Source organism: Panthera tigris, chromosome F2 (assembly GCF_018350195.1).
Source record: "Panthera tigris isolate Pti1 chromosome F2, P.tigris_Pti1_mat1.1, whole genome shotgun sequence".
NCBI lineage: Eukaryota > Metazoa > Chordata > Mammalia > Carnivora > Felidae > Panthera > Panthera tigris.
This window is the reverse complement of record NC_056676.1, coordinates 44,025,373-44,041,367: the sequence shown is the minus strand read 5'-3', so window position 1 is coordinate 44,041,367 and position 15,995 is coordinate 44,025,373. Positions and strand designations below refer to the sequence as shown.

Here is a 15,995-nt window from a genome sequence, read left to right as displayed (position 1 = left end):
AAGGGATGTTCTTCACAGTCACCTGAACATGAATAGCTTCTTCCCCTCCCCCACATTTGCCTTCATCCTGATCCACGTAACATGCACCGTCTTCCCAGTCCCCCACTCTCACTGGGAAATAACTTGCTTTAGTCACGTAGACAACAGAAGCAATGTTCAGAACAAAGCAAAGTTTGCTGTGTCCTCACCCCTTCTCCTGCCCACCCAGTATCTCCAGCTTTGCTAAGGATTTGGGGTGACCTATAGGTTTCTAGACGGAAGTAACGGTGATCTGACAGCTTCCTTTACCATTCTGTTAGGCCCAAACCTTCGAAGCAAAATTCATTAAAGCCTTCTCCCTATGACTGGGAAAATGTGGCCCAAGAAGTTCTGTGTTCTCTTTCCCTCTTGAGTCCCCTGATCAGCTAAGAGCATTCAAGGCAAGAATTGGCATTCACGGCAAGGGTGTGCATTATAAATGACGTGTATGGTTAGAAGTTCTTGGGTAGAAAATAAAGTTTTCATATTTTTAACGCGAGTTTTCATTTCACAAAGCCCCATACATAGGATCAGTAGCAGCTTCCAGAATCTGCTATGAAAGTCTGTTTTCTCTGTTGTTATATACTTAGAACAAACACGGAAAAGGGGGAAGGACACCGGGCAGGAAGGTGTGGAGATGAGTGGATGCTTCATGTCCCTGCCGTGACTGATCCAACCTGGTTTCCATGCCCAGCACAGTAGGCCCTGTGCGGTGGGGAGACAGCTCTCTCCCCACTTATGTCCTGTGGACGGCGCATGGTCACAGTCAAGGGACATGGAGTTCTGAGGCCTTTTCTTCCCGGTGTTTATCTCTTGTTTAGAGGGTGACCACATATTATAAAAAAAGGTGGGGGGGAATAAAATGTGTCTTGGAGAGAGGAGACATTATTAAGACTTATCCTTTTGTATGAGCACAAAAGATTTTCTGTGATTACTATCTCCACAGGGAAACAAACACTGGACAAAATACAACCAGATTCAAATGGCTTATCCTATGGAACTTTGCCTGATGGAAGTGACTCAACGAAGAGCCAAAGTGGAGAGAAGAAAGAGGTCTAAAATGCCGAGAGGGATGGCTTCTGGCCTGTTATTCGATATCACCTTTGAAAAAAAACTGCACATGTTCCATTTGTGTCCACAGCTTTTCAGTGCTGACATGTGCTAGCTAGCATTACCCGTCCTTTACCGTGTCTCCATTTGTGTGGACAGCGGGGCCTTCCTAAGCCTTGACAGTCTCATGTCTTCATGGAATGTAATTTGAAGTGTTCCCCACACCCTGGACTTGCCCCTAGTGAACTTCTAACTGGCTAGATCTTAATTAGGGCCTGGCTACTCAAGCAGGACTGTCACACAAAAATGTGCATTCACGATTTGGCTACAGAGCACATAGGCTCTTCCCGCTCGACTTAGAGCGTCAGCTGCTTTGCTTTAAAGAGACATGTTAATCCCACAACCTCATTCTGGTACCAAAGGTTTGAGAACATTCATTTCTCCTACGACATCTTTTATGAGCCTCCCCCATAAAGATCTCACCTTTCTATTCCTAAGTTAGAATGGTGAATCATCTTTCCTGAAAATGAGCCCTATTATAACCATCCTTTTATCTTTAAAATTAGAGTTTGTAAGTGGCATTCTGTGATGGTGTGTACCTTGGCTGGTGAACTTTTTCAGATTAAGAAAGGAACCACCTCAGAATTAGGACTAATTTTTCAAAAAACATAGAATGATGAACATTTTCTTCAGCTGTATGATCCTATTATACTTGAGTTGAAATTGAAAACTTCATATCCTATGCCTGTATTTGTTTAGTTCTTATGACTTATCTCCTGGGTATATTTTAACTCCTGACACAAGGGTCAAAACTCATATTTAAGTTCTTAGTGTTACCTTCACTAGCGTACCATTTCTTCCCCAAGTTATTATCTCGAGCTTTATAAATTCTTCTAGGCAAAAGGACAGCTATGATTAGAGACCTGGATTTTAGCCATTGAAGTCTGTAGACATAGCCAGGTGGCCCAAGCTGAGACCACAGAGGAAGGCCATGTGCTGCTATACCCTGCCTGGCTCCACTGCTGTGACTAGTCAGATACCTACTAAGATATATTTGTAAGGAGAGTCCATAATCATATCTGTTATTTATGAACTGCTAATATATTTAAATGAGAAGAAAAAAGCTAGCCTTCACTGTAACCAAAATCAAGTAATAAGCCCTATCCCTAATGACATTTCAAAACCTTCAGATCACGTCTGACATGCCAGTCCAAAATTGTTCAGGCCAGTTGTCTGGCATTTGTAAAGGTTGTTTATCTCGGAGCTCTTGAGGCTGTCGTCTGAACTGCTTTGGGTCTTTCAGCCTCGTTCCTTGTCGTAACCTATGCTCCTGACCAAACCTGGCCACAAAGGCAAGATCCGAATCTATCACCCACGTATGAATAATAACCTAGAGCCCGTGTCTGGCTTTTGAACTCCTGGTAAGAATTCCTGCTGTTGTGGAAAGTATCCCCCTAATTCAAATAAAACAGTCCTATAATTTATGGCATGTTTTACTGAATCGGTCCAACATGTTGGCACTTGAAGGCTCAGCTAAGAAATGTGTCTGGTGTCTTAAACTACAGATTTCTGATGACTCTTAAAACTGGTTTCAAAGATTGCGAAAATATTTAGACTAAAGAGTTGTACTTGAAGTGGGACTCCCATTTATAGCTACAGCACGTGGTTTTGAGCACTGCAGAATTTTGCACAGACACAAGCATGATGCCAATGCTTTAGTAGTTGCCAACATTCGCATCTTTTAAAAATTCTGTGAGATGACATTGACTTATGCACATCTGAGCAATCCAGCAACGCTTTAGAAGTCCAGGCAACATACAAAATATATCGAGACCTAATTTTACTTTCCACATTGCTTCTTCAAAGCCAGGTGAATAGGAGTTTTAGTTGTACTGGCTCATAAGATTTTTTTTAAATTACAAAGTGCATGACAACAACCAAAGCCAACCCAGTCCTTCTCTTGGCATTGTGAATCGGGGACCTTTAGCCAATACTTGACTCATTTGACTGTTTGTCTAGACGAGGGGCCTGCAAAATTTTCCTGTAAAGACGCAGAGAGTAAATATTTTTGGGTCTGTTGGCCAATGTTGCTTGTCGCAGCCACTCAACTCAGCCATGATAGCATGAAAGCAATCATAGATGATGCGTAATGAATGAGCACGGCTGTATGCCAGTAAAACTTTATTTACAAAACAGGTGGTCAGCCCTAGGCCTGTAGTTTGCCAAGCCCTAATCCAGACTCCCTTGCCCTTCCTATGCAGTGTCTTTCTTGTTCCTTGGACATTCAGGAGTTGAAAAAGTGGCACTTCATGGTCCATGACAAACTAGGATACTGCGGCATGGTGGAGCCATGTCTTGATATTTACATTAGGATCTTGTTGCTTATATAAGATACAGATGGAAGCGGTGAGTTCATTATGGGTGCCCAAGTTTCTCTTGAAAGCAGTGGTTCTTTTGTGAGCACCACTACCTGAACTGGAAGAGCCTTTCCAGTCCCATAGTCCAAGTTGATAATAGCCTCAGAAGTGAGTACGAGCTACCTTTCATCAAAGCAGAGGACTTTACCATCTGATTGTTTTCACTTTAAGTGTTTGCTTAGTCTATGACCATAATACTTTCACTACCAGAATCACTTGGGAAAAAAATACAATAAAAACTTCTCAAGCAGTGACTCAGAATGTATTTTTCAACACCCCCATCCCACCCCCACAAGCTCCTGGAAATTCTATTTTGTGGCAAAGAAAGAACAGGAAAAGGCAGATTTCGTAGATTATTGCAATGTCAGTGCTAGTGAAGAGTAATGGTGATAATGTGCAAGTTTGGCTCCAAAAGAAGCAGGTGTAAATGGTGGGTATGACTTAAATGGATTGAAACACTGAGCCAAGTTCCTGGAAGCCAAGAACCCTCTCTATGCTCCTTGTTTCCAAGCGCACAGCTCATGCAGGGATGGTAACCGTCTGCGCTCGGCCACGCTAAAGGCTGCTTCATACTTGCCAATTTAATAGTGATGTTATGGACATAAATATAGCAGTAATTAAAATGAACCTTCCCACCCCCCACCCCCCCCCGCCAGACTGCTTTACTTAAATTCCAGGGCTGGTTATGGAGATAATCCTTGCACTGGCCACTGCCTACCTAATTCACATGTCTGACGCTAGTGAATCTGAGTGCTTTAGTGAAGTTGCTAGATAAACACCACACGTGTTGAACTTTTAGAAGAAGATCTCAGAATTGAACCTAACGTGATTGTGTGGGAAATTTAGGAGCTGCTTCTAATCGTTGGACTCATCAACAGTCTGGCTCTTATTATGGCTGTCTTGAAATTAAAAAGAAAAAAATCCACACAAACATGGTTTCCATGCAAATACAGACCGATCTTGGGCTATTAAACGTCGCGTTTTTAGCAGTTGTGGTAAGTGCAGGGAAAAGCCTTCCCACCCAGGAATTCTTGAGTCTGTCCCCTTTCTTACCAGCCTCAGGGTACCACACAACATGCAGCCCTGTGCCAGGAGAGCAAATCAGTTACAGGAGCTATGACCCGTCCAAGGAAACATTTTTTGCAAGAAAGAGAGGAAACTCCTCCCTCAGTGTTGGTCCTTATTGAGAGTTAATGAGTCCCAACCACAATGTAAGAGAGGCATATCAACTCCAGTATCAAATAAATGTGTTTTGGGGTGCACCCAGCTGAGCCAGATGTTGCCAGCAGTTTCACAGAGTTCCAGGCAAGGTGCAAGATAGCCCCCGTGTTCCAGGAAAGAATCTCCTTCCCAGGGAGCTGGCAAGTGCCAGAGAAGGAGCCCCTCCACTCCTGACGTGACCAGCACGCGTGAACCAAAGCCACTTTGCACATTTGAGCTGCTGCTACCCAGACTCAAGCTAATCCTTCCAGTGTGCACACATCCCACTTTGGGAGACTTTTCCTTCATGGTTCTAATTTGAAAACCAACCTCAGCAATTTTCTGAGGTTTGGGCTCTACTCCTTCCGTCCAAAGTTCCTCACCTAAACCTTCTAAAACGCTAAACACGAACAAGGAAATGACCCAACTCAAGCACTCTTGATCCAGGGACTTGAAGTTTGAGTTGTTTGCCTGATTATAGACCCAATCACCACATGCCTCAAACTTCCCAAAGACTGATTAATTCGCTTAAACATAATTGATCACATACTATTTTCGATGTAGTGTGTTTAAGGTTCTTAGTATAAAAATGAATTCGACATGAAGACCAGCTCTGCAGGAATGTACTGTCTGGTAAACAACAGCTTTCATTTCTTGAGCCCCTATGATGTGCCAGGTGCTGTGCTAAGTCTTTCACTTGTGCTACTCACTTAACCCTTATAATTTCTGTACCAGGGAAGTCATTAGCCCTATCTTAGAGATTAAAAAAACAGGGCAAGAGGCAGGGCAGAGACCAGGGTAAGTCAAGAGAGGCACCTGGGGCATGAAATTGAAGAAAGATCATGGAAATCTTACTCACAGTATGGTGACAGGGCTGACCCAGCACCTGCGGGGCCCGAGAGTGAGTTGCTCCTTAAATGCTGTGCCCTAAGCACCTCCTTGCATCCTAGCTCTAGCAAAAAAAGTGAAGTGGTTCAACCAGTGTCATTCAGCTGGCGACTGGCAGAGCTGGGATTTGAACCCAGGACATCTAACTCTGCAATCCACACTCTTACCACTAGTATCGCTATACCTACACTGCACAAGACAACATCAACAGTTCCTTAAAAGACTTGAATAAAGGCTATGGGAGCCCAGAGGGGAAAGCGGTCATTTTTTACTAGGAGGCAATCTTTAAAAAGAAATTGGGGATTGTGGTGGGTTAAATGGTGCCCCCCCACAAAGATTTGTCTACCTCCTAACACCCAGAACGTATGAGTATGACCTCTTTGGCCAAAGGGTTATAGATGTAATTAAATTAAGGATCTTGAGACAATGTCATCCTAGATTACATTCTGGACTACTCAATCCAATAATAGGGTCCTTATAAGAGATGGAACAGGAAAAGATAACAGACACACTGGGGGAAAAGCCACATGAAGATAGAGACAGAGATTGGAGTCACGAAGCCGTAAGCCAAGGAATGCCAGGAGCCACCGGAAATGAGAAGAGGCAAGGAAAGATTCTCTCCTAGATCCCTGGGAAGGAGCACAGCCTGCCAACACCTTGACTGATTAGAGGATACCTTTCTATTATTTAAAGCAGCCCAGTCTGTGGTACTTTGCTGCGGGAGCCCTAGGAAACTAACGCAGGTATTGAGCTGGTCTTCAAAGTCCATATAGAATTTAGACCTAGATGGAAGCCCGTGAGCGAAAGAGAAGCTGAATAGCTCAGAGTAAGCTTGGAAACATCTGCAACATGGAGTCACGCGAAGAGGAAGGCAATTGATAGGACGAGAAAGGCAGGTTAGAAGGCCTTGAGTGGCCAGCTCTGACACAGAATTAAGGGCTTGGGTTTGATTTAGGAAGGAAATGATGGCATTAACTTCAGTTCTGGGGGTGCAGGGTGGACCTAAGGACATAATAAGAAACTCGCCTCTCAGAATTTCATGACATTCCCCTTTATCTTTCTTAGTCATTCACCATCGATATTAGATGGCATAATAAACATTCAAGAAGCAAGGACTGAATTCAGGCTTTGCATTTGTGGTACATCACATCCTACCAGAAATGACCAGTGTAGCCAGGCCTTAAAGGCTGGGTGGTGACCCCTGAGATGGCCTTGGGCAGAAAAGCTGGGCCCAGAGAAGGATGTGCCGGGCCAGCCAGAACTGCAGTCCCCAGAACCTGAATTGGGAGATGTGGAGAGTGTCAAGGGGTTAGGTGGGGAGCTGAGGCTGGGAGCCCTCCTGGGGAGGTGTGAAGGCAGAAGGGACAGCAAGGGCCATAGCAAGCCACGGTCAGTAGGAGACTGAAGTTATAGAGAAGAAGGAATTGTGAGCATAGAAGAACCAAATCTGTTGGCGAAGCAAGAGAGGCAGTAAGCAATACTATACAAGAAGTAGATGCAGAGTGGGGTTGACCAGCGAGTTTTGGTGACAGATAGCCAAGGCCCAGGCCCAACATGGGAAGGTCCAGGTGAGTGAAGCTCACCTCCTTCCACTCAGAGGCATGTTTACAATAAACAGCCAACCGCCAGGGCGCCCTGGGGGGCTCAGTGGGCTTAGCGTGCCACTCTTCATTTCGGCTCAGGTCATGATCTCACAGTTCGTGGGATCGAACCCCACATTGGGCTCTTCTCTGACAGCACGGGGCCTGCTTGGGATTCTCTCTCTCTTTCTCCATCTCTCTGCCCCTCCTGCACTTGCCGTCTCAAAATAAATAAGCATTAAAAAAAATAACAGCCAACCCCTTCTCCAGCTGGCTGGAGAGACTGAGTTCCTGGCCACGGGAAGGGTCTGATTTTTCCCAACACTCATGGGGTTAACAGAAAACATTAGTTAGATGTGGCTGCTGCTAGCACATAAGGGGAAAGGATAAGCCCATTTGAGAATCGCTTCAGGAAATTCAGGAAGAAGCTCTTCCCAGCATTCAAATTACAGGGCAGCACTGTTCAATGACAGTCCGTAACCAGTAGGGGGCGGTCTTCAGATAGGAGACAGGAGAAGGTGGGCCCAAGAAAATGACCACAAGTTTCTGGTGGCTCCTAGGCTTATTCTTAATGAACATCATATCCTTGTTCTTTTTTAAAAGTGTAGTAAACCTGATATATGGTAATTTAAGAATAGCCAAGGCATCTGCTTGGGGGGGAGGGGGGGCGGTGCTGGAGGAGGGCAGCGGGATGAAGACAGGTGTTCCGAGGGGAGCAGCAGACATAATGGGAAACCTTCCCAATGTAGAGGGAAACATCAGTCGCACCTAAACATACAAACAAGAAAAAGTCCCGAGTTCAGTAGCAAAAGAGGCTTATGATCACCTCATTCCTTGACTATCCACCAGCTCCCTACGGGTGGCCCTACGGCAACACCAGAGAAATGAACAGGGCAGGGGTGGAGGAAGGCATCTCCAAGCAATGCAGCCCTTTGGCCAAACGAGGAGTTCCTCCTGCGGAGTTTGCCCTGCTTCGGGACCAGTCGGACATCCCTGCAGACCGCAGAGCCATGGCCACGCTCTCCCCGTGGCGCAGAGGTCTCCAGCCTCCAGCCCCAGGGGCTGACTCTGATGGGGACGTGATCAGGAGGGGACATGAGCAGGAGCGCCCCCCTTCTCCGCTGCTGCCGTGGAGCGGGGTGGGAGGGCAGGCTTCTGAGGAGGAGGACCGAAATCTGCTACAGGGGCCCAAGTGCTCCCCTCGATTGCCTTTCCACGGGCCTCCTCTAAAGCAAGCCACCTGCTTCCTGCACAGCCAGCCCCAGCCTCCAAGGTCTCCGCAAAGAAGAAACTGATCCAAACCACCGCTGAGGATCGCGAGCCTTGGCATTGCCTCCGCTTATATTTGCTGTTCACTAAGGAGTTTTGTGGAATCCAGACTCATTTTCCACTGAAACAAGGGAAAGTAAAGACAGCACCAAATAAAAATAGATTCCTGGCGTTTCCTGTTTACTCAGCGCCGCTGCTCTCTGTAGGCCAGGGGCTTCTCTGGACATCTGGAGAGAACACCCCCTCCAAAGAACATAAAAGTGATGATTTCTTCTCTTCCGTGTTCCCACTTCCTTTTCTTTGGTTGCTTGTAGGTTTATCTTGGGGGGTCTCCTGGATGAATCCCCAAATCTCCTTTTTCTAGCTCTCTTTAGAAGGAAACAGATTTCTGGGTGCCTGTCTGCCTCTGGTGACCCCGTTTCCCCACTTATACAGCAGAGCTCATTATTTCTGGCCTGCTGGACCTCAGAGAAGATACAGGAGGGACTGGGTGACTGCTAGAAAGAGGGGGCTTGAGGGCTGGAACAAAGACCTCACGTCCTCCTTCAGAATAATGCAGGCAGAGCCCTGGGTCCCCAGCAAAGGCCCAGGGTGACAAGACAGAAAAAGTTTATTCAAAAGGACTAAGCAGAGGGGCCAAATATATCAGGCCTAAGGACACATGTGTGACTTTAAGTCCTTTCTGACAACCGTGGGGATGTCAAACAGGTTTGGAGAAAAGGTCTGAGTGGTGAACCAGTGGTGCCTGGGTGGGCTGGGGGTGACGGGTCCTCGCTGCAAATTGGTATATGGCCCCTGTGCATGGCCCACGTGCCGAACGTGTTTTCCCGTCCAAAAGCAATGAGAACAGCCTCACTTTGCCGACTAACTTTTGCACCACAACAATAAAGTTAATAATGGAAAAAACATTTATCCCGTGGCTGGGGACACTCTCCACTACCAGAGTGTTGGATCCACACTCTATCAACAGAAGTTGCTGAGAGCAAACCAAAGCTTATTAACTGATTTTTATGAATGATTGAAGCAGCAAAGCAGATTTATTTCATTTCCATAATTTAGCAATTGACAATTACACAAATAGCTTTCTAAAGTCATCAGGATGAAAACCATCCTGTTCTTGAGAGGAAGAGAAATGAAGTGACAAAAAAGAGCCAAACCAACGTGCCACTGTAGGGGACGGTTATGGGCTGACTTGTGTCCCCCACCCCCCACCCCCCACTCAAAGTAGGCGCTGAAGTCCTAACCCCCACTACCTCAGAATGTGACTTTATATGGAAAGAGGGTCTTTACAGAGGTAATCAAGTTAAAAATGAGATCAGTTAGGGCAGGCCCTGATCCAGTTACCGCTGGTGTCCTCGTGGAAAAAACGGAAAATTTAGACACAGAGGTCCACAGAGGGAAAACAATGTGAAGATGCAGGGAGGAGACAGCCATCTATGACCCCAAGAACACCTGAGGCTCCCAGAAGCTAGGAGGGAGGCATAGAAAGATTCTGCCCTACCGCCCTCTGAAGCGACCGATCCTGCTCGCACCTTAGTCTTGGACTTCCAGACCCCAGAACTATGAGCTAATCCACTTCTGTATTTATGCACCCCCAATCTGTGGTTACAGCAGAACTAACCAAGTAACCTAGGGGCTCGTGTCTCCTGTGGCTTCCAGCATGTGACCCCCCCTGTTTGGGGAACCGCCATGGCACAGACCTTGCTGGGAAGCGGAAACTCCCCCCTCCTCCCACTGTGAAAGCCGTAAGGCAACACCCCTGTCCCCAACCCCCGGAAGTTCACGCTCCCTCCGGGAACACGGAGTCTGAAGCACGAGACGGGTAAGATTGTATTCATTTGTCACCGGCAGGGGTCGGCATCCGACGTTCAGTTGTCACGCCAGTGCGCCCGTGCAGGTGACACCACTCAGTGCTTGCCGAAGCCAGCCAGTCGGTTTCACCTGGCTCCTGCCCCTTTTCCCAGCCTAGTCCTGCAGACTTCCCGCCGCTTCTGTGATCTCCTCAACAAACAAATCGGCGCAGATCAGCAGAGAGCGGAGTGTGGCCGTGGAGCTTTGACCGGCATTCCCAACCCCTGCTTGACCACGGCCCCCTGGACATCTTGGTGTCGGTATGTCCAAAAGCAAAGTCATCGCCCAACCACCTCTCCTCTTTTCTGCACCCCTGCCACCCAGCTACTTCTTTTAGGGGCACCCCTATGCTCCCTAGGCCCAAGCTGGGCCTCAGGGCCATCTCTGACTCCTCCCTTGTCTGCCAGCCAATCACCGCACAGATCACATTAGACCTCTCTCCCAAGCATCCTGCCCATGCTTCCCCTTCTTCCTAGACTCCTAGCTGCTGCCCTCATTTTAGGTCCTCCTGACCTCCTACCTGAAACAGCTCCCCAGCTCCCCCACCAGTTTGCCCCAATCTGTTCCCTCAGATTCAGGCTGAGGCAGGAGAGTAGAGATGGAGAGAGAAAGGCCTCAGCCTGTCCCGGCCTCTCTGCCCTTCCTGCTTTTCCCAGGCTGCAACTCCTGCCCTAACTGACTTCCCACATCTGTTCCCCATTGGAACCCTCCACCCTTCAAAGCCCATCTCTAACACTTGAAGATTTAATGATTTTATCACCCAGATGTGCTCCTTCCCTCTTGAGAATCCCTTCTACTTTCTTTTGCTGTTGTTTTGGTGCAACTCTTAGGTTATTCCACTTAGAGTTAGTCATCTACAAGCTCATCTGATTCCTGGTATCTAATTATAACTCTTTGTGGAACAGGATTTGCCCTGGACTTGTCACCACCTCCACTGTCATAACTATCATCTCCCACTGGATTATTGCTATAGCCTCTGACTGGTCATTCATGTAGAAAGGCCCAAGTCCAAAGACCTTATGTGATCTGACCTCCATGACCTCTCTGCCCTGAAGGCCCCCTCCTACCTCCTTCTCCAATTCCCCTCCAGCCTCACTGCCTTCTCCCTGGTCCTTGAACATACCACACCTACTTCTGCCTCAGGGCCTTTGCACATGCTGTTCTCACAACCATGCTAACCCTGAAAGTTGTCTAAATCTTTGCTCAAATGTCACTGACCACCGTATTTAATGCTGCAACCCATCCCACCTTCACCCAGCACTCTTAGTTCCCATGACCTTTTTCTCTTCCTCCTCTTTTTCTCCATAGCATCACTTGCCCCCTAAAATACTGTATAATTTGTGTCTTTATTATGTTTATTGTTTGCTGTCTGCCTCTCCACCCTCGCCTGCCACAGTGGGAACTCCCCAAGAACAGGGATCTTTGTTATGCCCTCCGATGCCTCGAATGTGGTAGATGCTCATCAAATATTTGTTACATAAATGAATTTCTGTATTCTGCATACACAGGGCTATGACAGTCACTAGGTTCCCAAATCATACTACTTTTTTTTTTTCAAGCATAACTGCCTGGTTGCTTGGCTGCTCTTCCTGGTGCTGCCATGGAAACCAACAGCCCAGGGACAAGTTGCTTCTCATCAAGTCAGGCAATGTGTATCGCCCCCCACTGCCCCCCCCTACAGAACACACAGCAGTGTGCCCATGCCCCCCACGGCCTGAGGACATGATGCCATGGCCAGTCAGCTGGAAGTATCCAGGATGCAAACAAGAGAGGGACGGGCCCCTCTACCAGCTGGAGCGGCCTCAGGCTTTCTCCGTGACCCGGTGCAGCGAGCAGAGGAGCCTCCCTGGAGGATTCACCCCCGGCTGACGTCTGCCCACACAGACCACACATTCTGTTCTCAGGAGATTCTCAAGTCCAAAAGTTCCCATTGCCTCCCCCAGGCATCATTTTTTTTTTCTCTATTCCCAATAATAGAAGACATTTATGATGCACTTTCTAAGGACAAGGCACTTTGCGTGTATCATCTGCAAGCCTCAGAACACTGCAAATAACCATTATCATTCCCCCACCACAGTTGAGGGCCTAAGGCGCAAGGAAACTGATCAGCATGCCTTAGGTCACAGAGTTCAGTGGTGTGGGGACCCAAGGCACGGCGCAGTCCTCGGCGCACTGCTCCCGCCCTCCTTGCTTGCTCCCCTCTGCTGCAGCTGTCTCCCACCCTGCACCTGCAGAAGGGGGCAGGGGGCAAGCAGTGGGGGCAGAAGGTCCCTGTCTCTGCAGCACCCCTGGAGCGTGCACATCGCACACATGCACACACACAGCGCAGCGGCACGGCCTGGGGACCCCTGGCTCTCACCGGAGTAGGTTTCCGAGGGAGGCCGAACTCTCTCCGGAGGTCTTTGAAAACTAACAACAAATAAAAGATCAGCCCTTCTCTCTGGTATGACGTATGTGTGGTCGTGCCTAAAAGCAGAGATGAGCTGACCCCTCAGCTTTATGACAATGATGAACCATTACTGGACAGGCGGACTGACTGCTTGGAACATTACTAAATCTGTTTTTAATAACATCACCAATCCAGGACCAAACCCTAACCCGGCGCTGCAATAAAGTCCATCATCGCTGGAGAGAGAGCACTGGGTCAGGGAGGGCAGAGCGGGGAGGCTGGGGACGGCCTGTTTGTTCTGAAGTATGGGGCTTCGTGAGTCATAGACCAGCTCGGGGAGGAGTGGAGGGCTTGAAGATTTATCTCAGATGAGGTCTGAGGAATGAAGAAGAAAACAATGGCAAGGAGACCGTGTTGGAGCAGCAAGGAGAACAGCCCGGCTTGAATGCTGCTCAGCAAAGGGACAAGGACGCTGTGCTGTGGGCACACACACAGCATGCAAAGTGTGGGAGTCAGAAGCACACAGAGAGAACACCTAATGTGTCCAGGGTTATCAAGCAAAGCTGGTCTCGAGCACCGATTCCGTGAGTCAGATATTAAGTAGTACGATGAAAGTCCGCCACCAGCAAAACCTGGTAGGTGCTGAAGAAACAAGAAGGGTCTGCAGGGCAGAATAGGAGCCCGCAGCCACCTTCCAGGAGCTGCAAGGCGGTCACGGGAAATGGAGTGTGACGAGCATAGAGGAGAGTGGACAGGATCTCAGGGCAGTAATGCCAGCGGCTCCGCCTGAGCATCCCAGGGCATTTGGCTGGCTGGCCCGGGCCCTCAGACACTGCTGGTGTCGACGGCACTCCATCACCTCCAGTCCCTGCCAGAATCTGGCCGTTTGGTGTCAGAAGGAGTAGGACAGAGTTCCTATTGGGCAAAAGAATGCCAAACTGAGCAGAGGAAGGTCTGAGGTTCTGCGTGTGAGCTTTCAGATAGCTGAGAGGCAAGCCGTAGATGCTGCTTGGTGGGGAGACTAAGGTCCCTGGAGCCCCCAAGAGTGTGGCTGTGCAGTTCCCCTAGGCGACACAGGCAGGGGACGATGGCCTCTTCTCTGCTCCTGCACAGAACCTGCACTTCACCAGCTCCCGGAGTCCATGGTGCATCCAGCCTGGTGCTCACACGTGGGGCTCCAGTGGACAAGCAATAGCGAGGCTCCTCATGGTTCCTGGGAGAGCGTGTGTCCGGAATGGGAGCGGGGGAGCCCCTGTGTCCCTGTGTCCCTGCAACCCTAGCCAAGGGCTTCACGTGTAATACTCCTGGGGCCCCCTTAGGAGGGAAGGGTTGAAGGTCAGCAGATGAGGGTGGGAATCCATGGCTGCTGAACGGGACGCCTGGTGGTGGGGCCACAACGTGGAACTTGTGACTTTAAAACACTCCCAGGGGCGCCTGGGTGGCTCAGTCGGTTGAGCGTCCGACTTCAGCTCAGGTCATGATCTCACGGTCTGTGGGTTCGAGCCCCGCGTCAGGCTCTGTGCTGACAGCTCAGAGCCTGGAGCCTGTTTCAGATTCTGTGTCTCCCTCTCTCTCTCTGCCCCTCCCCTGCTCATGCTCTGTCTCTCTCTCTGTCAAAAATAAATAAACACTAAAAAGATTTTTAAAAATACAAAATAAAACACTTCCAGACTGCACTGCGGAAGTGGGCAGTTCAATTACAGGAAGGGTCTTCATGTCTGAAATTCTACCCTTTGAGTCCTATGTGTATTAATTAGCTAATGCTGCATAACAAGTCCTTCTAAAACTTAAGAGACATAAACACCAATACCCATTGATTATCTCTAATCATTTCAAGGGAATTCAAGAACAGCTTGGGTGGGCATTTCTGGCTCAGGGGACTGTCATGAAGTTGCAGGTGGATACCAGGGAAGGCAGCCATCATTTGAAGACGTGGCGGGGCTGGAGGATGCACTTCTAAAATAGCTCACATGTGACTGGCAAATTGCTGCTGGCTGTGGACGTGGGGCCTATGCTCCTGCCCACATGCGGCTCTCCCCAGGACTGACGGCTTGAGTCTCCCCATGTCATGGCGGCTGGATCCCTCCAGAGCAAGTGATCCGAGGACTAAGGCTGCGGTGCCTTTTTGACCTGATCTTGGAAGTCACCCCCCATCACTTCTACCATAGTCTATTCATCATGCAGGTCAGCCCCAATTCAATGTGGAAAGGGATACCCAGAGGTGAGTGTGCCCTGGGAGCTCCCTTGGAAGCCAGTTACGACCTGTCTTTTTTTTTTTTTTTTTTTTTTTGAGAGAAGTAGGGAGTATGAGTAGGAGAGGAGCAGAGAGGGAGAGGGAGAGATAATCTCACGCAGGCTCCGTGCTGACAGATGCAGGGCTTGAACTGACAAACTGTGAGATCATAACCTGAGCTGAAAACGAGAGTCGGACGCATAACCAACTGAGTCACCAGGTGCCCCACCACCCTGTCTTCTGTGACATCCAGTCATTGCCCACAAGGGCCTCTGGGAAAGGCAGTAATTAAATCACATCAACCCAATTCTTACCCTATTGAAACTGACTTCTAACTGGGTTTTATTTCCCCAGGCATGAGGGAAAGTCTAAGGGGAGGCTAAACAAACATGACAGTGAATGGGGGGGTGGCGGGGGGGGGCGTGGGAGACGTGGGAAAGGAAGTGAGATCCAAAGGAAAGAGGGAAAAGCTGAACAAGGGTCTTCTCTCCTGCATGCCCAGGGCTCCCCTGCTCATTCATTCGCCTCTAGAACAAACAGGGATTGCACCATGGTGTGCTAGGGGCCCCGTAGTGACCCAGCCCTCCCATCCAAGTTTAGAGTTCCAGGTGGCTTCTGTTCCCATGTGGGTATCAAGGTCCAACAGGAGCACAGAGGAAGAGCTGCATGGAGTCTGGGGTGGGGGAGATCAGGAGGGCTTCATAGAGGAGGCATCAAAGTGAGCTTTCCCAGTCCCTGTACAGTTGGAGAAATAAGCAGAAAAGGCTGAGCATCTCATGCACAGTCAAAGGAAGTCACAGCCAAGTTTTCTAACCTCCAGCCACCAAACAGCACATTGGCCGACTCACGCAGGACACAGCTCTCTGGCCGTCGCGGGGAGGGGACCCTGGAACCACAGGGCTGGCAGATGGCCGGGAGCAGGAAGAGACACCACTGCCGCTTACCAACGTGAAGCCCAGGCGGGACCACAGGCTGGCGGCTTTCCGTCCTGTCACCTCCAGAACCGGGGAGGCAAACCTCGGTAGGCATCTTCACCCAGTCCCATCTGGACAAACCTCCCTCGCCCAGGGGACAGTCTACCAAAGGCCCAGTGCCGGCCT

General features: G+C 49.0%; 1 protein-coding gene across 1 annotated transcript in view; it reads left to right on the top strand.

The window, feature by feature from the left end:
• NIPAL2 (NIPA like domain containing 2) overlaps positions 1-3,739 on the top strand; it is an 82,223-nt gene extending 78,484 nt beyond the window's left edge. Inside the window, exon 11 of the mRNA XM_042972969.1 lies at positions 965-3,739. Coding sequence (XP_042828903.1) covers positions 965-1,077 — 113 coding nt within the window. The 3' untranslated portion in view covers positions 1,078-3,739. The remainder of the gene's footprint in view (positions 1-964) is intronic.
• The last annotated feature ends 12,256 nt before the right edge of the window (positions 3,740-15,995 follow it).